Source organism: Colius striatus, chromosome 10 (assembly GCF_028858725.1).
Source record: "Colius striatus isolate bColStr4 chromosome 10, bColStr4.1.hap1, whole genome shotgun sequence".
NCBI classification, from domain to species: domain Eukaryota; kingdom Metazoa; phylum Chordata; class Aves; order Coliiformes; family Coliidae; genus Colius; species Colius striatus.
This window is the reverse complement of record NC_084768.1, coordinates 8,328,279-8,352,491: the sequence shown is the minus strand read 5'-3', so window position 1 is coordinate 8,352,491 and position 24,213 is coordinate 8,328,279. Positions and strand designations below refer to the sequence as shown.

General features: G+C 43.6%; 1 protein-coding gene across 6 annotated transcripts in view; it reads left to right on the top strand.

Annotated features, from left to right (window-relative positions):
- The window catches only part of DOCK7 (dedicator of cytokinesis 7), a 104,230-nt gene that overhangs the window by 56,367 nt on the left and 23,650 nt on the right, over positions 1 to 24,213 (top strand). For 3 of the 6 annotated variants that reach the window (XM_062003331.1, XM_062003330.1, XM_062003329.1), the window contains exons 16-33: positions 325 to 395; positions 1,125 to 1,263; positions 1,454 to 1,555; positions 1,843 to 1,929; positions 2,698 to 2,929; positions 4,212 to 4,376; positions 5,472 to 5,641; positions 10,736 to 10,825; positions 11,877 to 11,972; positions 12,069 to 12,209; positions 12,358 to 12,471; positions 13,475 to 13,645; positions 14,393 to 14,532; positions 18,273 to 18,442; positions 19,537 to 19,691; positions 20,898 to 21,080; positions 21,559 to 21,694; positions 22,826 to 22,922. In XM_062003331.1, the coding sequence (XP_061859315.1) occupies positions 325 to 395; positions 1,125 to 1,263; positions 1,454 to 1,555; positions 1,843 to 1,929; positions 2,698 to 2,929; positions 4,212 to 4,376; positions 5,472 to 5,641; positions 10,736 to 10,825; positions 11,877 to 11,972; positions 12,069 to 12,209; positions 12,358 to 12,471; positions 13,475 to 13,645; positions 14,393 to 14,532; positions 18,273 to 18,442; positions 19,537 to 19,691; positions 20,898 to 21,080; positions 21,559 to 21,694; positions 22,826 to 22,922 (2,459 nt within the window). Of the gene's footprint in view, positions 1 to 324; positions 396 to 1,124; positions 1,264 to 1,453; positions 1,556 to 1,842; positions 1,930 to 2,697; positions 2,930 to 4,211; positions 4,377 to 5,471; positions 5,642 to 10,735; positions 10,826 to 11,876; positions 11,973 to 12,068; positions 12,210 to 12,357; positions 12,472 to 13,474; positions 13,646 to 14,392; positions 14,533 to 18,272; positions 18,443 to 19,536; positions 19,692 to 20,897; positions 21,081 to 21,558; positions 21,695 to 22,825; positions 22,923 to 24,213 lie in introns of those variants that run through there. The other 3 variants (XM_062003332.1, XM_062003334.1, XM_062003333.1) reach the window with 2 other exon arrangements.

The window sequence follows — 24,213 nt, the reverse complement described above, 5'->3', positions numbered from 1 at the left end:
GCATCTGTGCTTCCAGACCAAAAAAAAATAAAGGTGATAGTTATACTGGTGTCCAGGGCCAGAAGTGATCAGCACTTGGTGAAGGTCTGCCTAGGAGGGCTGCCATTCATCAGTTCTTCAGCCATATCCGTGTGCACGTGTAACTGGGATTTTTAAATTGCTTAACTCTTCAGTGTTGCATATAAGTGAAGGGGCATGTAACAAGCAGGTGTAACTGTACACAGCTGCACAGACTTGTGAATGGAGCTGTAAATGTTTCAGAGGGATTATGGGACAAGTTCTTGGCACACTTGGGGAAATTCTGCGCTTTTGTTCTTTTTGCAGGTCATCTTTGGCAAATCTAGCTGTCCTGAATTTTCCAAAGAAGCATACACAGCTGTGGTATATCACAACAGGTAAACAGCTTGTGAAACAACATGGCCCCATATATGGATAGTATGATTCCACCCAAAGCGGAGTAACTCAGCAGTGACTCTGGGTGTTAATTACTGAATCATGACTGTCTAGATAGCAGTCACAAAATCTGCAATGTGAGTTGACACTGTCATTAGGAGTTTTGGGGTGACTAGAAGCTGGAATGTTTGCTCTGGTACAAATCAGCATTGTGTGAGGGGCTGTGATGCTGAGTACCTTGCCAACTCAGCAGATGCTGTAAGTACAAGCTTGAAGTTAGTAGTCACGAGGATTTACATTATAAACTCCTGTTAGCCTATGCTTGGTTATTTTGCTGGAGCCTTTTAGACTTCAGTTACAAATTCAAAGTACTTGGTCTTGAAAATAATTTAATTGCAACTGAGGTAAGGAGTGATGAACATGTTGGTGAACTTTGTAGCTGTACTGGGGAGAGATGGACCAGAGAGAGCATCCTGTCCTTTGGGGAGCAGCACAGTTCAGAGTGCCTGTGTGAGGAGAGGGCTGCTGCTTTCATTTTTTTATAGACTGTAAATGCAAGAGCAAAGTTTTTCCAGCCCTTAGTGATCAGAAAGATAAAACTTAATCTTTTAGGGTAGTTGATATACCTTTCTCTCCCTATACCTTAACTTAAGGGATATGGTCTGGAGTGTAAGATAGTAAACCACACTGTTTGCATTGATGACTCAGTTGAAGGTCTGTTCTCTGCACAGATCACCTGATTTTCATGAGGAAATCAAGATTAAGCTTCCAGCCACTTTAACTGATCACCATCACCTGCTCTTTACTTTCTACCATGTCAGTTGCCAACAAAAACAAAACACTCCTCTGGAGACTCCAGTGGGATACACGGTGAGTGTCTCTCAGTCTTTGTTTTTCAACACAGGATGTGTTCATAATGTGTTTGTTTGCAGTTTGTTTAACATCACTGTCAACTCATACACCATTGTAGAATTTGACAGTTGAGTCTGCCAAGTTCAGCAGAGCCTTAAGAAGTGTATGTTTTTGTGGTTTTCCTTTTGCTAATTCCTTCTCTGTGAAGTGGATCCCGATGCTTCAAAATGGGCGGTTAAAGACGGGCCAGTTCTGCCTACCTGTTTCCTTGGAAAAACCACCACAGGCTTACTCAGTGCTTTCCCCAGAGGTGAGTTGTTCTTCATGCCAAAAATCAGCAGGAGAATACTTCTGATAAACAGTGAGAGTATGGATGTGTACACCTCTGTGTGTGTGTGTGTGTGTGTGTGCGTGTGCAAGTGTGTTTTTGACTCTTAGGCTATTTGTTTCTTAAATCCTGTTTAGACACGTGTGTGCTTGTGCGTGGGCATGGATGTGTCAACTGACAGTCAAATGAAAAGAAATGGCAGTGATGAGTGGAAGTGACTTTTCCCTGCTTTCTGTCACATCCTCACTCATCTTCCTGTTAACCTGCAGGTTCCACTCCCTGGGATGAAGTGGGTGGATAACCACAAAGGGGTTTTCAATGTAGAAGTTGTTGCTGTATCATCCCTCCACACTCAGGTAAACGTTAAGAACAGTCATTGTAATAAAAAGAGTTTGGTAGCTTTTGACAGTTGAAACACTGTCAAGTTGATACTGTGAAGAGTGTAATGATTACATGTAGTGAAATTACAATCTCGTTTTCAGTTCTGAGCCAGCAGGCCTGTTATTCCACATTCTGCTGTGAGTATATTTGAGAAGTTCTGCTTAAAATTCTGAGCAGTTTGGCCTTTATTCACAGTGGGTGAATGGCCAACAGTGTTTTCAGACCTCAGACTGTTGTGTTTAATACAACAGGTCTAACACACAGTCCAGACCTGTGATGCTTTCTGGTTTTTCCTTTCCCTCTCTATGCCTCTTTTGTTTCTCTGTGTATTTTTCCTCTGTCTTTCTTTGATCTGAAAGAAAGGTGACCATCATTTTGATCAATCACTTCAACTTTTGTTGTATTAATTCCCAGTATGTCATTAAATGGGGTTTCTTTGTGTCTTTTATTTGTGCTGTACATAGTAATGTGATTTTAGTACCTCTTTGTCTGTCTTTGTAAGAATGCACAGTCTGTAGGTCCTCTAGTTTTGCCCTGACAGCTGCTGAACTGATTTCAGTTGAATTAGAACTCAAAGACAATTAGAACCTCTCAAAGGTTTTGAGTTTCTGCTAATGTTGATGACATTAAAAGGTGAGATAAAAGAGAGAGAGAATCCATCCGTGAGGTAAAATCCATAGAAAGTAGGAGTTAATTTTGGAGCTTCTTGATGATTATTGGCTTTTTTTTTCACTTCTATGCAGGACCCTTATCTTGACAAGTTCTTTGCACTTGTCCATGCTCTGGATGAGCACATGTTCCCTGTCCGAATAGGAGACATGAGAATTATGGAAAACAACTTGGAAAATGAACTGAAGAGCAGCATTTCAGCTTTAAATTCCTCTCAACTGGAGCCGGTAGTGCGATTTCTTCATCTCCTGCTTGACAAACTGATTCTTCTGGTAGTAAGACCTCCTGTCATTGCAGGCCAAATAGGTATTCTATTTAAGTTTTATAGAGAATTACACATCTGAAAGTTTGACACTTCCAATTGTATCATATTTATGTAGAAATAAACAAGTCCATTCTTATGCTGTAATTTAGTGCCACTAATACACCACATATCGTCCAAATTAAACGTGCTGGCATCCAGATTAGTAATGATATACACTGGAGCAATATTTAATACAAAGGTTTCCAAGAGTGACTAGTAATCTGGTGTCTAAGTTGAGACACCAGAAAGGGGCCTGACTTTCACGGCTTGGATACTCAGCATTTTCTTAGCACTGGAACCTGTTAAGGTGTCTCCATACTGACATTCAGAAACTGGGAACTTCAACCTTACCTAGTCACCTTGGAAAATCTTGGTAAGATAAGAAGGTACAGATGCTGCATGTGCCTGTAGCTGTTGTGGATGTGATGCTGTCAGCATGAATGATTGCTCCTTTTGCTCCCTATGGCGGGCTGTGCTCTGGCAGCATGAAACAAATCAGAAGTGAAAGTCTGGATTGGTGCTGTAGTATTTAAAATAGCAGTTGGGATTTTTGTTGTAGAAAACTGAAGTTTGGATGTGATGAAACATAAATATCTAAGACTGCTTTAAAAACAGCAGTCATTTCTTTCAGAAAGGTTATCTTTCTGGGGAAGAGTTTTGCTTGTATTTTTAAAGCCCTTTCACTGGAAGTGTTGTGCTTTGGGTTAGTTTGTCTGTGTGAGGCACTGAGGACATTAGTGTCTAGTTGTTAAAAACCCTAACATTTGCAGTCTCCAGCTGCTATTTGCTCTACCCTTAGTTTGTTTAGAGTATCTACCTCAATCCATGCAGAGATCTCTGTGCTCATTTTTAGAACAGATTTTTTTCTAAACCAGAATGGAATTCTTTTTTGAGACAGTTTCTATTTTGGCTCAAACAGAGGAAACAATTAATGGAGAAAAGTATCAGTACCCAAAGGATATTATCCATCAGTTAACCAAGGATTTGGCCTTGTTACCATTGCAGTCCATGACCAAAGTTGGACTGAGTCCAGAAATCAGGCCTAAATGCATTACATTTGTTATTAATAAAAGTGGAAGCTTATCACTGCAACACCTGTCTTCCCGTCAAGTTGTTTATTAGCCCTAGGTCAAACACCAGGTCCATTTTTTCATGAGAATTGCTCAGTGTGCTCTTAACAAAGCTTCACCAATTGTCCTTTAGAAGGTGGACAAAGGGCACATTTAAGGTTTGCTCTTGAGTACTGCTGCAGTCTGAAATAAACTTCTCCCTTATTACTTTCAGTTAACCTGGGCCAAGCATCTTTTGAAGCGATGGCATCAATCATAAACAGACTTCACAAGAACTTGGATGGAAACCAGGACCAGCATGGCAGAAATAGCCTTCTTGCTTCTTATATTTATTATGTTTTTCGCCTACCAAATACCTATCCCAACTCACCATCACCAGGTAGCTCTTCTTTTCATTTTATTTCAAGACAGAAATTGCTTGCTGGCAGATGTTCTTGAGCTCCAACAGCATGGCTGGTCCCCAGCCAAGCCCTGTTAATAACTTTCTGTATGATCCAGTGTAGCTATTTACAAGATGAGTTTACAGTTAACCATGCAGGAGATTTAACTATTTGATGATCTTAAATAACAATGTTAGCACTGAGAGACCACTAGGCTAAAGTATGACCAAATACTAGTGGTTTTGTTTTCTGTAGCAGGTTGGACAGATGTGGTACACTTTTGGCCTGTCAAATTTTCCCAGTCTCCTTCAGCTGTACTTTTGTACTTTTTTCCAGTTGCAGCAAAAGTTTAAAACACTGGGGAAGAAGTGTGAAATGCTTGAAAATACATGTCTGGGTATGGGAGGGAAACAAATTAAATCCACCCCTGCTGAGAGCAAGGGATATATCTGTATGGGGAAGAGACGGGGTGAATGACAGCTTTAGAAAACCAGGCTTTATCATAGAATGGTAGGGGCTGGAAGGGACCTCTAGAAATCATCTAGTCCAACACACTGCTAAAGCAGGTTCCCCTTGCTCAAGGGGCACAGGAACGTGTCCAGGAGGGTCTGGAAACCTCCCGAGAAGGAGCCTCCACACCCTCCCTGGGCAGCCTGGGCCAGGGCTCCCTCACCTGAAGATCAAAGAAGTTTTTAGAAGGCTTGTTGTGCACAGAACTCGCTTCTTGCATGGAGCAGGAAACATCTGAGAGTTTTTGGGAAGGCTGTGCACTTAAAACTATGCCCAGTTCTTCGGTGGTTTTTGAGTCTGAGGTCTGGTACGTATCCCTTTAGCTAAAGACATACCTCACAGTGTCTGCCTAAATACACAGAGACCTTTCTGCTTCCCACGGATCAGTGGATAAAACAGCTTTATAATCCCATCCCTTTCTCCCTGCTGCTTCCCTTGGAGAGCCAGGCAGGGGAAGCCACGGGGAAGCTTTCCTTAAGGGTCAGACCTACCGATTACCAAAGGGTTTGCTGCATCAGGCTGGTGCAAAGCAGCAGGGATGGAAGCTGCGGCGGGTGTTCTAACAGGCTGTTCTCCCCGCGCAGGGCCCGGCGGCCTGGGCGGCTCGGTGCATTACGCCACCATGGCTCGCTCGGCCGTGCGGCCCGCCAGCCTCAACCTGAACCGCTCCCGCAGCCTCAGCAACAGCAACCCAGACATCTCCGGCACCCCCACCTCGCCCGACGACGAGGTGCGCTCCATCATCTGCAACAAGGTACACGCGCGGCCTGGCCTCTGCCGCCGGCAGCGGCCTCTGCTTGAGCTTTAAAGAAATGACAGGGAAGTTTGTGTGACTTTTCTTTTTTTCCCCTATGAAAAGATGTCCGTACTAATGGCCCCTTCTCAGGTTTCTTTCTGGCAGTCGCTGGTAACACTACTGTAACTCCAGCTCCTTGAAAACAGTTGCTGATCTCTCTGACTTGTTGGAGACCATCCTGACGGTGTTACTTCCACAGTTGTGGGGGCCTTAGGAGCAAGAGTCCTTCTGGACTTGTCTCCCCAAGACTAATAGGACATGAATGGTTTTACTGTCTCGCTTTTCACAGGGCCAGCAGCCATATCCTCTGACCAGCTCTGCCTATGGCCCCCCAAACTTTGCATCTTTTCCCTTGCAACTGTGTGATCCCACTCTTACCTCCCAAACCAAAGCTCTGTCTCTCTCTCCTGTGTTCAGCACTAACTGCTGCTCAGATGCTTTCTGTGCTACTTATGTTCAGAGCAAGTACCTTCCACACAGCAGGAATATTCCTCGTCCCTGCACAGGCCAGAGAAGATTTTGGTTGGTTAGTGAGTGAGCTGTAGTCTGTCCAGCTCAACTGCAGTGTGAATTTATGGTGTGCTAACTCTGCACTTGTGAGACTCCCCACATGTAAAACTGACCTTTCCAGTGGGCACAGTGCAGAGCATCTGGCTTGGTCTTAATTTGGCCCTTGAGGGCTCACTATGTGCCTCTCCTGCAGAAGGGCCTGTCCATCTGTTGACTGCTGCCATCCCAATTTGAGCACTTCAGTTTTGGTGTCTAAAATAGGTGGAATGAGCCAGGGAAAACCTGATGTGTTGATAATTCCCTTCTTTCAGAGGTGTGCCTTAGCTTTTTGAGGTTTTCTTTTTTAATCTTCAAACTGTGATAGCTTACACCAAGATGAGATGCTTTCCCACCTGTGACATCTCCCAGCACAGATGAATTCCTGAGCCCTTTCAGGCAGCCGTTATGTTCAGTCCTTTGGAAGATCAGTGAGCAAGTTTGTTAATAAAGCCATCAGGCTGACCAGGCAGACTTGGCAGTTGTTTTATAGGAGCAAGAAAAACAGAGCTTCAAAAAGAGATTACTGATTTGAAATGAATAACGAAATCATTTGCTGACCAAATAAGGCTCTAAAGATGTGTGGGTAGACAAATCAGTATTTCTTACATCAGAGTTTGAGCCTAGAAGTCTTAAAATGTTTTAAAGACCACTTCAGTGTCTTACTAATTAAACAACTCTGACCTTTTGTGAAATGGCATAGGCACTAGTGTGCACGTGGAATTTACACAGGCCATCAGAAGTTTAACACGTGCCGGCTTAAGCAAGTAATGTCAGGATACAAAATGATGAGAGATTTTCTTCTAGAAGTATACTCCATGCTGTAAAGAAAAACCTATTCTGTGAATAATTGCTGAGGGAAAAGTTTCCTTTAGGGTGATCTGATTAAGCTCAATCTGACTGGAGGGATTTTTGGTTGAATGTATTTATTTATTCTTGTTAATATCAATAGACAAAAGAAGACGCTCCTTGAGACGTGGAAATGAGTGAAAGGATGCAAAAATGTCTATTCTGGTTTTCTAAGTAATGGCTTATGCACATAATACCCAAATAAGGAACCTGGACTTCAAATTAGAGTCTGTTGTGGAGGCTCTCTGCTTGAACAAAACCCAAATAATGTTGTGTTGTGTGATGCAAGTCTTCAGAATCCAGTCCTGAATTGTTTTTTTGGCATAACCCAATATATTTGTAGGTTTGGTAAATATGCTTTAAGCCTCCCCTTTATCAACATCTTAAGTTTGAAAATTCAAGCAGTCATCTCCTTCACAGGCCTTTGGGAGATCTCTGCTTTCATAAGGGAGGCTTTAGGTTTGTCACTTATTTTGCCTTCACTTGTGAATTAAGACCATGTAAATTTTATTACCTCCTAAAGCAAATGAATGGTTAAGTGTCTGAAGGACCTACGATGAGATTTTGTGCATTAAGTGTTCCTGAAATGTTGGAGGTGCGCTGGGAAAAACGAGAAACCATCGTAGGGTTTTGTTGCTCCAACAGTAGATTTTCACAAGTGTGTGTTATATTCCTGCACAGATGCTGCTGCAGGTCAAACCCCAGAGACAGAACCAAATTTAACAGCACTTGGGGAGCTTCTGAATGACTCTGCTGAGCAATAAGAAGTTCTCGTACTCTTTTATTTTCCAATGAGGGAAGAATCCCTTTTGAGACTGTCACAAAATGACTTCTGCTTCTGCAAACACAATGTAGCTTTATCCTCAGAAGCAGAGTGACATGATTGGAAAGCCCGTGAGCAGAAATGTGAGTGCGATAAAGGCATCTATGAAATTAGACCCGCTTTTTCAAAACATGAGCTTAGTTCAGCATTCTGCAAAGCCCTTTCGACTTTAATTCACTATGAGCAAAATAAAGCATGTTTATGGGTCTGAGCAGGGCAGAGAGCTTTGATTTATTTCTTCCAAAAAGTAATTGAGATTAAAACACTCTCCTTATATGTGTTCAGTATTTTTTTTTATTGGACATCTTAAGCAAAATTACAGCACTGCTGTACTCTGCATAGAGGGTAGCTCAGTGGATTAATGGTTCGAGTCCCAGGTTACAGCTCTCATCCTGGGTTCAACCTTGAGGTGGATTTTTCTTTGCTGAGAGAAATAGATTGTTAGGCTTGGTGGACTCTGCAGCTGATGATAAATGCTGTGGTGAAATGGGCTTTGCTTCATGGATTGGGAAGAAGCCCTAAGTTGGCACAGAAATGGGGATGAAAGCTCTCCCTCATATGAGGGTCGAAACTGATGTGTGGAATTTGTAAGGAGCTGCTGTTCGGTTGTAGCATTGCAGAACTGTCTCCAATAGAGCTGTTTCCTGAATGTTCCTGACCTGAGAGCGGCCTGGGTGACAAACACAAGTTGAAATGTTTCCTTTTTCTTCTTTCTGAGTGTCTTGGGAGGAGAAAGCAGCAAGACTGAGGGGTGTTCCACAGTAATTTTGCCCCTATGATCCATTGCAGGAGTAGAATTTGGAGTGCAAACTAGGTTGAGCTTTCAAAAAAGCGGGATCATTTTTCAGATATTTTGTTTGCCAAAGCAGGTTGGTTTCAGAAAAGGTATGTGCTCTTTCCTCTGCCACACTGCCCAGAGAAAATCTTCAAGTGTCCATGTGAAATCCCGCTCACAGGGTTACTCTACCAGTGAGACCGGTGTGTTCCATGAGTAGGAAACCATGTGAGAGCTGACAGTCTCTTCAAGGTTTCTCAACGTTTCTGTAAGAGTTGTAGAGCTTACAAACTGTGGACTAACAAAAGCAGTCTGCCCTGAAAACGATGGAAACCTCAGAGACCATCCTCTCCTTTGTGTTTTTCACACCTGTGCACCAATTTTCCTGTGTCACAGTGTAAATCCAGCCTGGCTCTGCCTACTGAAGTGGATGGGTTTAAGCAGATCAAAGTGACAGGGATTTTTCAGGAGGAAGACAGGTTTTGAAAGTCAGGCATTACAGTTAGGACGGATTGGACCTGAGCTGTTGACAGTATTAAAAATGCTCTGTGTGTGCGCTGAGATACAAAATAATCCTCTGGACTAAAAGATCTCAATGGACATCTGAGAATTGAAGCAGCCTTAATACTGCTAACTGATTATGTGTTTGCAGTGTACACAGTTAGATTGCTTTTAAGGACTAAACTTTGACTACTGTATGGCATGCAACATGTAATATTTCTTTCCTTTCTCAACTGCTTTCTGTTACATGCCCAGGGTTTAGACCGCTCCAATTCCTGGGTAAACACTGGTGGTCCAAAAGCAGCCCCATGGGGATCCAACCCCAGCCCAAGTGCAGAGTCAACACAGGTGGTGTCTTCGGTAGAGGTTTTTCTGGCTTTGTTTTCCCCGATGTTTCCCTGTACAGTATCTTCCTTTCAGTGTGTACTCTGATTTTGGTGTTGTGGTCTTTGTTTGGTTTGGTGAGTTGTTTTTTTTTTTTTTCTTTCTCAAAAATGATTTATTTATTCCTTGAAAATTTTGTGAGTTTTATTTTATAAATGAGCATCTTCTCCCCCACCACTTTACCCCTCTGCATGAAAAAACCTCCAGCTATGTGATCGTGCTCCCCTCTTTCGTTTCAGTGGTTGCTGGTCTGTGAAATGTAAATGCTGTGACTGCTTTTCTTTTCTTTTCTCTCTACCACTAGTATCAACTCCAGGTGGAGCACATTTCTAAGTGGGAACATTAATCACAGCTTCATAGTTTTGTCCATGTTTGCCGTTTCTTTTGATGTTGTGAACCATTTTGCCATTTTCATCGAGCATTTTGGTATCCATCGTCCAGTAATCCCTCATGACTGTGCGAGTGGAATAGCGTTACGCCAAAATTGATTATCACATGTAAAATTCTCTTCTTAAAACATGTACATTTGAGTGCTGCAGCCAGTGACTTGCTAGAGCCAATTGTATCTGTTCTGTGTTGCAAAGTATGAAAACTTTACAGCAGCTTCAGTCAGAAAGAGTTAACTTATTTAGCCCCTGTTGCCTGCTGCTTTCCACTGCATGGTTGCCTCGAATGTACCTCTCAACTGTACCTCCTTTCAAATCTTCTGGAGATACCTAGTCTGAGTTCACTTGCACTCATTGCAAGTTATTTCTCTCAGAAACAGAACTTAGTAATTTTCTCCTTCCCTGTGCCAGCAGCAGCTTTGCTGTGGGGTACATCCCCACGTGCTTGGTCTCCGGTATATTGAGAGGTATGGACTGAAATTAGATGTGTTACCTCCTTGGCGTATGCATGTCGGTAAAAACACAATGATGGAAAAGTTTCATGCTTTGCAGCATTAAGTGTTTTATTATTCATAAGGACGTGCATGTCTTAAAGCAATTAAAAAAGCACTGTCGTTTTGTTTGAACCAAATCTGTAAATGAGTTTGAGAATGCATAAAAAGGTGTAAAGAAAAAAAAGCCTACAGTTGGAACAGTATTTTTGTAAACGTACATTGTCCTTGAGCTGCAAAACCCATCCACAGCAAACTTTAATGTCCTGTCATCATTCATTCATCTCCACTCCGTAGGCTACGGATCGAAGTTGTAATCGTATGTCTTCGCACACTGAGACGTCAAGTTTCTTACAAACATTAACAGGACGATTACCAACCAAAAAGGTAGATTTCAGTGAAGACAATTGATATGGTGGGGCAGGGAGGTCAAGTCATTCTGAAAACATGATGCAATCTACTCTTTTATTTATAGTCTGATCTTTCGTTTCCCGAGGTCATTAGGAACTGCTGTTGCTTAGCACCTCTGAATATCCAGGCTGTAGTGAATATGAAGTATTCTGACAGAATTGAATTGGGAAGAATAAAATGACCAGAAGTAGCTTGTCTGATTTAATGTCCGTAGTGTTTGGGGCCAGTTTATTACTGGCTTTCAAAAAATATGAATAGCACTGTCTAGACATGTAAATGATACATTCTTGTGTGCAAAATTAGAATGTGTTTGGTGGCTGGCATCGTGGATGTGTGCTGAACTTGGGTACACAGGTGTTCATCCAGAGTGACTCTGGGAAGCAAACAGGAGTTACTCTGGAAGCACACTCCCTTTGAGGAGATGAGATCCTACCAAACAATGTCAGAGAGGCAAAACGCCTGACTTTGTGTGCCGTGAGAATGGGATCACTGACAACGTCCAGTCTGTGGGTTGGTCCTCCCGCGAAAAGAAATCCAGAAGCTGTTTCTTAGCCCCACGTTTCTTTCTTACTGTTTTAAGTCCTTTCTCACAGTAAATATACATCTTTGTACAATTCGCTTTATATGTCCACTTTTTACTCCTTTTTCCTGCGAGAATCAGACCAGGCAGAAAGGTAGACTTTTAAACTAAACTCATTTGAGCACCAAACTCTTTTTCTTTTCTTTCTTTCTTTTTTTTTTGGGGAGGTGGTGTGTGGGTGGAAAATTCTTTTTGACACATGAAATTCAATTTTGGAGCAAGATGCTGTGAAACGTTTCTCACGTCACATATCATAACATCATCCTTCATTGTTAGCTGGGGATTTCTTTAAGGGATGCCACCACTGCTGTCATGTTCCCAGTGATTTATTTTGCTTAACCTCATTGTTTGCCATACTTTCCACGGACCGTGCTGCCATTTCTCACGGGGATTGTTTGGTGAGCTGGTCTCGAGGCTCTGGCTAACTCTGGATTTGAATCTGTGTAGCTTTTCCACGAGGAGCTGGCCTTACAGTGGGTCGTGTGCAGCGGGAGCGTGCGGGAGGCAGCCCTGCAGCAGGCCTGGTTCTTCTTCGAGCTGATGGTGAGCAAACTGGAAACACCTCGCTTACTGCCTTGCAGTTGGTAGTTTAAAGCACAGCAACTGCAAGTGACTTTGGTGTAATTTATATTCCTATAGGTGAAGAGCATGGTGCATCATTTGTATTTTGCTGACAAACTGGATGCGCCGAGAAAGAATCGTTTTCCTGAGCGTTTCATGGATGATGTAACTGCTTTGGTCAGCACAATCGCTGGTGATATAGTCTCTCGGTTTCAGAAGGTAATGGCAGACAATTAAACTGAACCCCAGTCAGAGCTTAAGCACCAGACCTCTTGCATGTTGTTTGCTGATGCCTAGGGTAGGAATTGTTTGAAAACAGACAGTGTGCTTTGCTTCATTTTCTTTCCTGTTTTTCTCTTGTTCCTAGGATACAGAAATGGTCGAAAGGCTCAACACTAGTCTTGCTTTTTTCCTCAATGACTTGTTGTCTATCATGGACAGAGGCTTTGTTTTTGCTCTCATCAAGACCTGCTACAAACAGGTGAATGCAGATGAGCGTTATGACTTGACTGTGAATCAAGGCATAGCCTACTGCTCTAACTTTCTCTGGACACACAGTAAAGTATGGACACAGAATTCTGCCATTCAGATGTTTTTAGGGCGAGCGCGGCATTCTCAGTGGTGATTTAGAGTTTATGCCTCTCTGATTACACTCAAGTGTGAACTGGGAGTAACCCTCTTGAGTAAATAGACGTGCAGCAGGATGGAAGAATTATTCCCTCTGCTCACCAGGTTCAGGGTAATTGAATCAAAAATTAGTAGGAGGTTTGTGAAGGAGCTCAGACTCTCCTGGTTTCTCAGCGGGTCTTTCAAGGACACAGTGACCTTGTGTGATCATATTGATCACCGAGCTCCTCTTCCATCCTTCTGAGGATGCACAAGGTCTGCTCCTCCATGAGGGGAGGGTTCCTCTGTTGTGCGTTGGGAAGCTTGTTTGCAATGTTGTGGCTTTGAACCACAAAGTTTTTGGTACAAAGATCTGTACTGACACTGTGTACAAAGGAGATAGCGAGGGATCAGGATCTTAGGCTTAGACTCGTTTTTGCCATAGAGTCTAAAACATTTTATATAAGGGGCAAGAGCACCCATAGTATTTTAACTTTCTTGCCTATTGTATATTAGCCAGCCTGCGTGTTTGACCTCTTAATGCATCAGGCTGTGTGGTCCTGCTTCTCACAACTCTCTGCTGAAATCAATGGAGTGTGGATATAGTCTGTGAAGTACATAGTTCTTAATTTGCTTATGTAAATGTGGCTGTTATATACACCTTGCATTGATAAATATGCCATTGGCTGAGATGTATGTGGCTCCTCCATGTCAGAAGTTTAATCTGTAGCACCAAGTGATGTGGATATGACCGTTTAATGACCGTTTAATGATATCAGGCTCTTTAGATCCTCCTTTGGAAGTGTTTGTTGGGAGCAGTGGGCTCCCAGGGGGGCTCATGCTATGTTTATACTCTCTTTTGGTGCTAAACTTGACAGGTGTCTTCAAAGCTATATTCCTTAACAAATCCAAGTAACCTGGCATCTTTGAGGCTGGACTTCCTTCGCATCGTCTGCAGCCATGAGCATTATGTCACCTTGAATTTACCCTGCAGCTTGCTCACACCACCTGCATCTCCATCACCATCTGTGTCTTCAGCAACTTCGCAGGTACGCTGGGACATGGATCCTCTGTGGAAATGCAAGCTGAGCTTTGTTCTGAGGCTTAAATCATATAGGGTGGTTGTACCACCTGCATTTTCAGCCTCTGCTTGCTAACATTTTTGAAGTGGTTATTTAGAAATTAGTTTTTCTCCAGCCACATGGGTTTTGACTTCTTTTGATGTTTTCTTGTTGCAGAAGGGACGCCCATATCCCTGTCCTTGTAGTGAGCACACACTGTCCTTAGGGACCTTGTCCCCAGCTTTATTGAACTAATGCATGAACATAAATGAGCCGTTCAAGAATTGTCCATTGTTGCCCTTTTCTTACAAAACAAGTCTTTCTAGTGCACTGTAGCCGAGTTGTAGCCTGCTCAGAAAAAGTAATGTGGATTAGCAAGTGTGTTGTTCAAATGGATTAATTAGTTGCAAAGTTAGGTAAACAAAACCAATTTAAAGCCTTCTTTAGCCTGAGGGAGAGCACCCCTACCCGAGTTAAAAGTTTAACTAATCCACTTTTAAAGGGTATTTGGCTTAACTTCCCTAAGGCCTGCTCTGAGGGTGGGAAGGCAGTAACAATAGACAGAACTGATGGAAGAGTAAGTGTGAGCAGATGTACCTAGATCCAAACAAAAGAGGGAGAAGATGGTTTATGTGAGATTGATTCTGAAAACTGTTTCTGATGTGTGTCATAAGCTTTGACTCTGTGTTCCAGCAGGCCTCAGTGTGCAACTTCTGAAACTTGATTTTTTCACAGAGTTCTGGGTTCTCCACCAATATCCAAGACCAGAAGATTGCAAACATGTTTGAATTGTCTGTGCCTTTCCGCCAGCAGCATTACTTGGCCGGGCTTGTGTTAACAGAGCTGGCTGTCATTTTAGATCCTGATGCAGAAGGGTAGGTCTTTTCAGCTTTTATCCCCAAGAGTTTTCTGTACTTTCAAGCAAATGGTGGGTGCAAAGCAAGTTCTGGCATTTGTGAGCTGAGATGATTCAGTTCTTTAAGAATCCTCCTTTTTCTGTCTACCCCTCGTATTCCTTACTTCCTCAGCCCTGACTCTGTAAACATGATTTCAATCACATTTTTTCAGCTGAGAAGGGAAAGAGATTTCTGCTGGAGCCCTCAGCTGCCACAGGGGCACTGCTGGAGCTCTGAGAGGAAAATAGCTTTTCTCAATTGTCACTAGAAAATAATTCCCAACGTTTAGGAAGTCTCTGTTGCTGGTGATTTTAAACAATGTGGCCCTTCCAGGTCTTTTAAAACATAAATTATGCATTGATGAGGCCTCTGAGGGTTACAAAAATAGACAAATAGAGTCAAGTGTGCAGAGTTTGTCGGTGACTTGCCCAGCTTGTGCAGCAGATAATTTTCTGAAGTAGGAGTGTAGCCTGTAGTCCTGACATCCAGTCTGTTACTTGTGTTATTTAGGGCTGTACTCTACCTTGCTTCTTTAAAATGAGTTTCATTGGAAATTATTGATTGCTTCCACAGCCCTAAGTTCTCTCACAGGCATTTTTCTCCAGGTGGACTCAGAAATATCAGCCAAGTCGACAAATGCTGATGATTCATGGCTAATTCTGCCCCTTTACCAAGAGGTCTCAGGAGTTAAACATTCATTCTGTTTCCTGTTGGAGAAGAAAGTGATGCCATAAATTAGAATATTTTCTTGTATGTACATACATAACACACTGCAGTCCCATTTGTTTGGCCTGAAAGGGGAAAAAGCAGCAAATCTTTCCCATATACACTGGCTGCAGAAATACTTTTTGTAGCATAGGAACATCCTGCTCACTGGATACAAATCACATCCTTCTCTGACCAGATTTGCTCATGTTCTTCACAAACTTTCTGTTCTCACCTACCAGCCTCTTGTCACCTTGCTATTCTCCGCACTTAAGCTTGGACTTAAGCTCTTCCCAGCTGCACAAGGAGCTATCAGAATGATCTTGCTTGTATTTCCTGGGGAGACGGCTCCTCTCTCAAACCTTGTCTAGACAGAAAAAGCCCCCTGTTACCAGTTAATCTCTGCAGATGCAATTTTATCAAAGGTCCTGAATTTTGGCAGAGATGTAGACCAGTAATGCATTTGGTTTTTATTGTTTTCCAGAATGACTTGCAGTTTGCAGCTTATTAGCTGTTCTCAGGCTTCAACCTTCTGCATTTGCCCTGGCAGCTCAACTGTATAAAGTAAACCAGTCTGTTCAGATCTGCTCTTCCCTTGCCTGCAGATGTATAGTATTATCAGCAAATCATATAAGAAAAAACTATTTTACTATGAGGGTGAGGGAACCCTGGCCCAGGCTGCCCAGGGAAGGTGTGGAGTCTCCTTCCTTGGAGCTCTTCAAGACCTACCTGGACATGTTCCTATGTGACCTGATCTAGGTGACCCTGCTTCTGCAGGGGGGTTGGACTGGATGATCTCTAAAGGTCCCTTCCAACCCCTACCATTCTATGATTCCATGATCATTAGTAGAGGGTTCAAGCATGCCTGCCATTAAAATGATTTGGCCACCACTGGAAAAGTCTCAGAATTGTTGCCAGTTGCATTATCCTGCAGCAGGAGTGGAGAGGGATGTCCGTCTAGTTGCTTGTTGCGCTGGATCTTTGCCTCGGGTCTTGATAGATGATACGGAGATGTATTCTGTCCTTGCTCTTTTGCTCCATTAGCAAAATGTGTTAAACGTTAGCTCACACATTTTTAAGAGCTCTTTGGATTGAATTGAATGGAAAAGAGTTCAGTACACTGGTGCCTGATGGTGGGTGGGTGGCTGGGTGGATGGATGGTGCCTACTGGACCCCTCTGTGCTAGATGCTGTAGAGTAACGTGGTACATTACAATCCTCCTCCAGAGCAATTGCAGTCTAAAACACAGTAGGACACGCAGATGAAGGAAGCCACAGAGAGTGAGCCCTAGCAGGTAGCCCCTGAACAGGTGATCTCAGCCAGAAGTTCTGTGGTGCTTTGGTTGTTAACTCATGTTGCTCATTTCCCAGTGCTCACGTTGCCCATATTGACCGATGTTACAGAAGTGAGAAAATGGGAACTTGGCCCTCAGTGTTCAGTGGCAAAAGTCGGTTTCCACAAAGTGTGTGGAGTTGACACAAATTCAGGCCAGAGCTGAGATAGCAGAGGGGAAGGTTGGAGGGCAGCAAGATCAATTCATTGTGTTATCAGCCAGAAAGATTAGCAGGCTGCATTTCCCCCATTCTGCTGTGGATTGATATGCCACAGAACTTGCTTCATTGTGGACAAGTGAAGAAGAAACCCGTCCAGCCCTAGATTTGAATTATGCTGCTTTGTTTGGATGTTTTTTCCCTGGATGCAGTTCTAGAGCCTACAGGATAGTTGCCCTTGAACTGTTAGAAATACGGCTTAGGTGCTACTCCTTCAAAATAATACAAAGACTTTCTTTTGACCTTAATTTGAAGGAACCAGTCACTTAATCATTTCCTTCCTAGTTGGTAAGGGTCTTACTAATTACACAAACAAGCAATTGTAGGATCTCATTATGACTTGATTAAAAACCACAGGAAAGACGTGTAGCTGCAACTAGCTAATGTCCTCCCAACCTGTGCCTGTGCCTTTTTAATCACTTTAAACCCCCAACAATCCAGTCAAAGCCTCTCTCTCCTCTTTTTTTTTTTTTTTTTAACCAGAACTCAACTCTACTTTTCAGGTAAAGTGGATACTGCCTGAAATTCAGCACTTGTTTTAATACCTCAGGTCTGAACATTGAAGCTTATGTTTCGCTAATGCATAATGTATGAGCTTCCTTGGCTGCTTCGTGCATGGGGTAAAGTTGTCTTCTTGGCCTGGTTTGCCTACAGAAGCAAATAGCTACGGAGACACTTGCTATTTGCTCTGAGAGAGTTTTGCCTCTGTGTGGTGCCTGAGAGAATTAAAAGGAGCAGAGTGAGCTCTTGAGAGATTCAGGGGAGTTTGTGTTTTTTGAAGGCATGAGCACTCAGTTGGCTCATGCAAGGTGCCCTGCAAAAGGGAATGATGCTTGGGCTCTGCCATCGTTGCATCTTAATAATGAGGAAGGAAGCAAGTTTTTGCTGTTTTTCCATTTCTTTGAGACCTTTTATTCAGAATTTTGGACCTGTAGTTTACTGTTTTCTTTGAATAATTGCATGAGGCATTGGGCAACTGAAGCAGAAACTTCGCGATCGTTTGATAACAGCATTGTTCTGTCTTAGAAGGGATCTTCTAACTGCAAATGGTGTTAAATAGAAACAAACAAGACCAGAACAAATAGTTTCCCTAAACCCACTGTCCTCTCAAGTTTTTCTCCCTGTTTTCCATATTACCCAAATTCTCCCAATGGCCTTCAGTAGGTTTCATACTTCAGCATAGCAGTAGCTGGGGCTTTGTTTTGTGTGGAAAACATGAGAATGTTCACCTTACATTGGGTGTACACTTCTGTTAAGATATCTTTGTGCATTTTATGTGGCAGAGTGAAAAGACAGCTGTTTGTAAAGTCCACAGGAGGTCAAAACCCACCTGGAATGGCAGTTTCTGTGAAGTTAGAAACAAAACCCAAGATTCCATTCTGTTTTTTGAAGCCCTTTAGTTACAAAGTATAGTTTGCTTTGAAGGCATTCACTAATCTGTGTGACCTGACTCTCTTCTAACAGTTTGTTTGGATTGCATAAGAAGGTCATCAATATGGTACACAACTTGCTGTCCAGTCACGACTCGGACCCACGGTACGCCGACCCACAGGTAAAGGCCCGGGTGGCAATGCTGTACCTCCCTCTGATCGGCATCATCATGGAAACCGTGCCTCAGCTTTATGACTTTACAGGTATCTCGTATTCTCTGCTCTCAGTATACCTTCATCTGCTCACAAGGCTTGAATGTTTGCCTCCTGAAACTGAATGACCAAGCCTTTTACGGTTGCATGAGGTTGTTTCTGAATGGTAACTTTGACGTGTTTTCACACCTGTTTCCTAAACTGCACTTGTCAAACATTATCTCCAAGGACTGTTAACACTCAAAAGCTGCATTTGCCCACTTGTTTGTGAAAAACTAACAATGTGGTTTAGTTTACATCTTTCTGGGTACTGTATATTCGTAGCCAGCCTCCCTCTGTGTCTCTGACCTGCTTAAAAAGTCACCCAGCATACTGTACAATTTTAACAATTCCAAAGGATAAGCAGAGTTCCTTTTGCTCCTCTCAGCACGTGCTGTGTCAGCAGTTCATTCCAGAGGTATGAAAAGCATCCTGTAGAGCAGTCTGGGAGTCCAATCTGGAATAGGGTAGAATTTGGAGTTGTCTTCTACATCATTTGAGTTTAATGACACAATGAAGTTGCAAGTCCGGTGACAGGACAAGGGGTGATGGAAAGAAGCTGGAACAGAAGAAGTTCCATTTAAACATAAGGAAAAACTATTTTACTGTGAGGGTGACAGAGCACTGGAACCAGGGAAGGTGTGGAGCCTCCTTCTCTGGAGGGCTTCAAAAGCCACCTGAATGTGTTTCTGTGTGACCTGATCTAGGTGGACTTGCTTTGGCAGGGGGATTGGACTGATGATCTCTAAAGGTCCCTTCCAACCCCTACCATTCTGTGATTCTAAGGGTTTGAAGTATCCAAAGGGACTAAAGGTGTATTTTCAGAAGGGTTCTAGATGCTGAGGTTGTGTAGGTTGTATTCAAACCTCGCTGTTTCCTTTGCTTTGCGTGACCTCAAACCACAGTCCTGTTTACTTGTGGGACTTAGATCCCCATGAGCGTGGTGATTTACGTCCCCATGAGCGTGGTGATTTACTCACATCCCCACGAGCGTAGTGATTTTCAGTTGGCATGCCCAGGCAGTTCAGTGACACCAGCACTGCGGGGGAAGGCTGGGGAGAGCAGCTTTGAGCGCGGGACTGAGGAGGTGCGTGTGTTTCTGGCAGAGAGTCACAACCAGCGGGGGAGGCCGAGCTGCGTGGCTGTTGATGACTATGAGAGCGAGGGCGGCAGCATGATCAGCCAGACGGTTGCCATGGCCATCGCAGGGACCTCGGTCCCTCAGCTCACCCGGCCCAGCAGTTTCCTGCTCGCCTCATCGGTACGAAGCCATCTCTTCCTATTCCTTCATCTTCAGTCTGTGTCGGTGTTTAAGGGGAGGCAGAGAGTGAAAGACGGGGGGGAGCAAATCACGTCTGCATGCTGTCGTGGCTGTCTGAGAGAGGATGGAAGAAAATGCCAAGCAGGGATAAAAATCCACAGTCCTGAGGAAACAGAAGAATTCTCTTTTCTGATAAAAATTCCCTTTTTCTGAACCAGTCTGATAAAAGCTCTGTGGAGTGCAATGGTTATTATGAGCTCTAAGCCCCATGGACTAGATGATCTTTCAAGGTCCCTTCCAGCCCTTGAGATTCTGTGATTCTGATCTAACTTGCACCTACCCAAACACATAAATGGGCTGTTTTCCCTGTTTTCTGCACAGGGAGGGAATCCTCATCATTCTGGTAGCAGACAGCGGGAACTGGGGCTGTTTAGTCTGGAGAAGAGGAGACTGAGGGGGGATCTTATTAACATTTACAGATATCTAAATGATGGGTGTCAGGAGGTTGGGACATCCCTTTTTTCTATAGTAGCTAGCAACAGGACAAGGGGTGATGGGATGAAGCTGGAACACAAAAAGTTCCACTTCATATATATATGAAGTGAGGGAGCCCTGGCTGCCCAGAGGGGTTGTGGAGTCTCCTTCCTTGGAGGTCTTCAAGACCCACCTGGACATGTTCCTATGCGACCTGATCTAGGTGAACCTGCTTCTGCAGGGGGGTTGGACTAGATGATCTCTAAAGGTCCCTTCCAACTCCTACCATTCTATGATTCTATGACAGGCCCTTCCCTTTCTCCCACCTGCATCAGGACTCCATTTTGCTGTGTTTTATGCGCACTCAGAGTGAGATACTGATACCTACACAGGATATGAATGGAATTCCTCAGCTTAACTGTTAACCTGCTGGAAGTTATTAAAGGCTTCTTGAAGGAAGAGGGTATTTGCTGCCCAAACTAAACTAATTCATATGATGTGATTATTTTGGTTCCAACTGCTGCTTCACTTTTGTGGCTTGACCATCTGAGCTGTTGGATTGAGACAGAGAAACGTTACTAAAGTGTTAGTAACAATATCAGTTAATAAGCGCAGTTCCTATTTGATAATGATTTAGGCTGGGGCAGTAGCTGGTACAGAGCCTTTCAGTGTTGATTGAAGTCTCTGGATGTGAAGTACAGTGTGGCAAATGTCTTGACCTGTGTGTTTTAGAGCGGCAGGCAGCACTCCACCTTCTCAACAGAGTCCAGCCGCAGCCTTCTGATCTGTCTCCTGTGGGTGCTCAAGAACGCAGATGAAAGTGTCCTGCAGAAATGGTTCACAGACCTGTCAGTGCTGCAGCTCAATCGCCTCCTGGATTTGCTTTATCTTTGTGTGTCCTGCTTTGAATACAAGGTACTGCTATATTGTTTAAACCCCCTGAAGTTCCTTCTAGGGCTTGCTGAGGAACTTCACACTCCCATCCTTTACACGACTGCAGAAAGGTATTTCCTGCTCTTTCCTAAGTATTTCTTGTAATCAAAATCCCAAGCATATATCTGTGCAACCTTTAGCCCTTTTCCCTGTTTACTTTTCAGCTATGCAAGTGTCTGTGCCTTGCTTCCTTTGTTAAGTAGTTTGTGCTGCTTCTCACTCATGTAGGAACTGCTGCAGGGGAAGGGGATGGCTCTCGGTCGTTTTGCTTACTATCAACAAGGAAAGAGTGTTCTGTAGCAATGCCGGACTCTGGGTAGATTATTTAGCTAGCCACTAAACTTGTACTCCTTTCTTGCTGTATGTCATTAGACAGAAAAGATCTTTTTGAGTTGTTAGTGTTTAGAATACATCCCAGATTAAAAGACTCTTCCCTCATGGTCTCATTTGATATTTGCAGGGCAAGAAAGTATTTGAAAGAATGAACAGTCTGACGTTCAAGAAGTCGAAAGATATGAGAGCCAAACTTGAAGAAGCTATTTTGGGAAGCATAGGAGCGAGGCAGGAGATGGTCCGAAGAAGCAGAGGACAGCTGGGTGAGTAAAGGAGTCTTCTGTGCTGTCCCTTTTCTGCAAAAAACTGTTACTCCCATCCCCAACAATTATTTACACCCCTCTGTGGCTTGGGATACTGCCCATCATGATCTTCGGACAAAGAGGCCCATAGAAAAAGCTGTTTGCAGTTTGCAGCTCATTTCACTGGATCTGCAAAATCTCTACACTTTTCCTAAGCTCCATCTACAGGCAGTTTGTTACTTGGTTGCTTTTGTCTAGGTGTGATCACATTCTTGCCTGAGCTTCTTCCAGTGTAGCATCTTTCAGAGCCACCTTCTGGTACATCCTGTGCAAGGATCAGAGTGGAAAACAAACTGCCTGATCTTGCTTTGATAGCTGTGAAACTGCCTGGATGTTTCTGCTAACTTATTGAGGCCTGCAATAGCCAGTAGTTGGGGTAACAAGCACCTCCTGATCATTTTTGCTGTTTATGTTGTTTGGGAGAAAGGATGGCCCCGGGGGTAAGAACAAGAGTCAGAACTGTGGTTTTCTCTCTCTGTGCCACCTGCATCCTGGTACACATGAGCCAGTTGTTGTGGGCTAAGTTGAATAAATATTGTGGAGCCGTAATTAATTAGTCACCTCAGAGAGATGGGGACCATTGTTTGTTTGTTTTTAATCTGGCCTGATTGCCCTTATTACTTGAAATTCTAGTACCCTCTCAGCACTGAGAGTCAAGACACAAAAGACTGTGAGGTAGGAAAGGGGGTTTTGGCACTGCCCTGAGAATGTTACTGTGTGCCAGTGGAGGACTGCACTGTCAGCTTGCTGAGCATTGCCATGCTTAGGCTCCTTATGTAGTCCAAGGCAGGTGCTTCTCCCATCAGCCCTGATCCCTGGTTTGAGTCCCTTAGCTGCCTCTCTCTGTTAGCTGTGTGGTGAGCTGGCGCGTGGCAGTGCACAGTGGTCTGCCTTGCTCATGGAAACCACTGCAAATGAAGTTGCCTCTCATGCCACTTAGCAGTGACAGAGTAAAGGCCTGTGCCACAGCCTTGAGCTCTAAGAAGTCGTAGTTTCCTGCCGTATTTCACTTGTGAACAGATCTGAGTTGCTACCCGTGCAAAGCCCACAAACAGCAGTGGCTAACTGCGGATGTTTTGGTGTTCCCTGCAGAGAGAAGCCCTTCTGGGAGCGCCTTTGGCAGTCAAGAGAATCTGAGGTGGAGAAAGGACATGACTCACTGGCGTCAAAACACAGAAAAGCTTGACAAGTAACTCTGACTTTTCCTTCTACGTTAACCATGTGACAGTGCCTGTGAGAACCCAGGGTCTCTCTCCCTGTAGAGGGTCACTGGCAGCAGTCCACTTAGCTCTTGTGCGAGCAGGTTTGGGCCCTCAGCTGGAACAGGGCTGGCAGTGTGCAAATAGCTTTTAGTCCAGCACTGCCCTATCTAATTCTTTGCTTTTCCACCGTCCCTTGCTTTCTTAAGAGTTTGAAATGAGATTTAAAGAGACTGTTATAATCCATTGCCTTCTTAAAACCCTCTAGTAAGCTGTAATTTAGAGAGAAGATCCATTAACAGTTTTCACAGCTAGCATATATATCTCATGTCATATTTCCTTTATTCCATAAGAGCATTCTGGAGTTGTCAAAGCTCGCTTTCCTTTCCTGTCCTAATCCATCACTTTGATTGTTTTTCCACATGTGCTGTGCTTTTAGAAGCCACAAACCAGCCAGGTACTGTAGCATTGGTGTGCAGCTCTTATAAATTGCCATTTTGTACATCTGCAGACTCAATCATCACAGCATTGCTTGTGATGCTTGGCAGAAGTTTTCAGTGTGTGTGTGTGTGTGTGTGTGTGCAACTGATTGGAATGAGCTCTTTTTGCTTATTACACCCATTTCCTTTAAAATTCCCTCTCTTGGTGTGGTTTAATCTGAAGGGCTCAGGAGCCATGTTTGAGCTTTGCTGTGCACGTTTTCTGTTTCCTCAAATTGTGACCTGCAGTCACCATCCTCCCAGCAAAACAATTGCTCCTAATCCTAGGAAAGCAATATCAGCTCAAGTGAAGCTCTGAAGAAACTGAGGAATGAGATCCTCAGAGCCCAGATGGAGATCAGGCCAAATTTTACCCATGAAGACATTGATGCTTCCTGGAATAGAAAATACCTCCTTACAACTTCTAATTGCTTTGTCCAACACAAGACTGTAATCTCGTTGTGTCAAGTGGTGGCTTCTTGTCCAAGGCTCTAGTCCTGTTGAGGTATTGGGAAAGCCAAATGAACAGTGTGTTTTAACCTGCTAATGAAGTGATACAGATAAAAATTTCACCATGGCACAACTCCAAGGCTGTGGACACTTGCACCACATTAAAATTTGGCCTGAAGAGCTTCTCAGTTTACTGTCAGCACTGGATCTGAGCTCTCTCCTTCCCAGAAGGACCTTACATACATGTTGAACAGCTGTGGAATGCCTTAGTGGTCAAAGGATGGTACCTCACCCCATAAAGTAATCTTCTTAGAGAACTCTACAAAACCTGTTTTTGAATCTCTACTTGCTC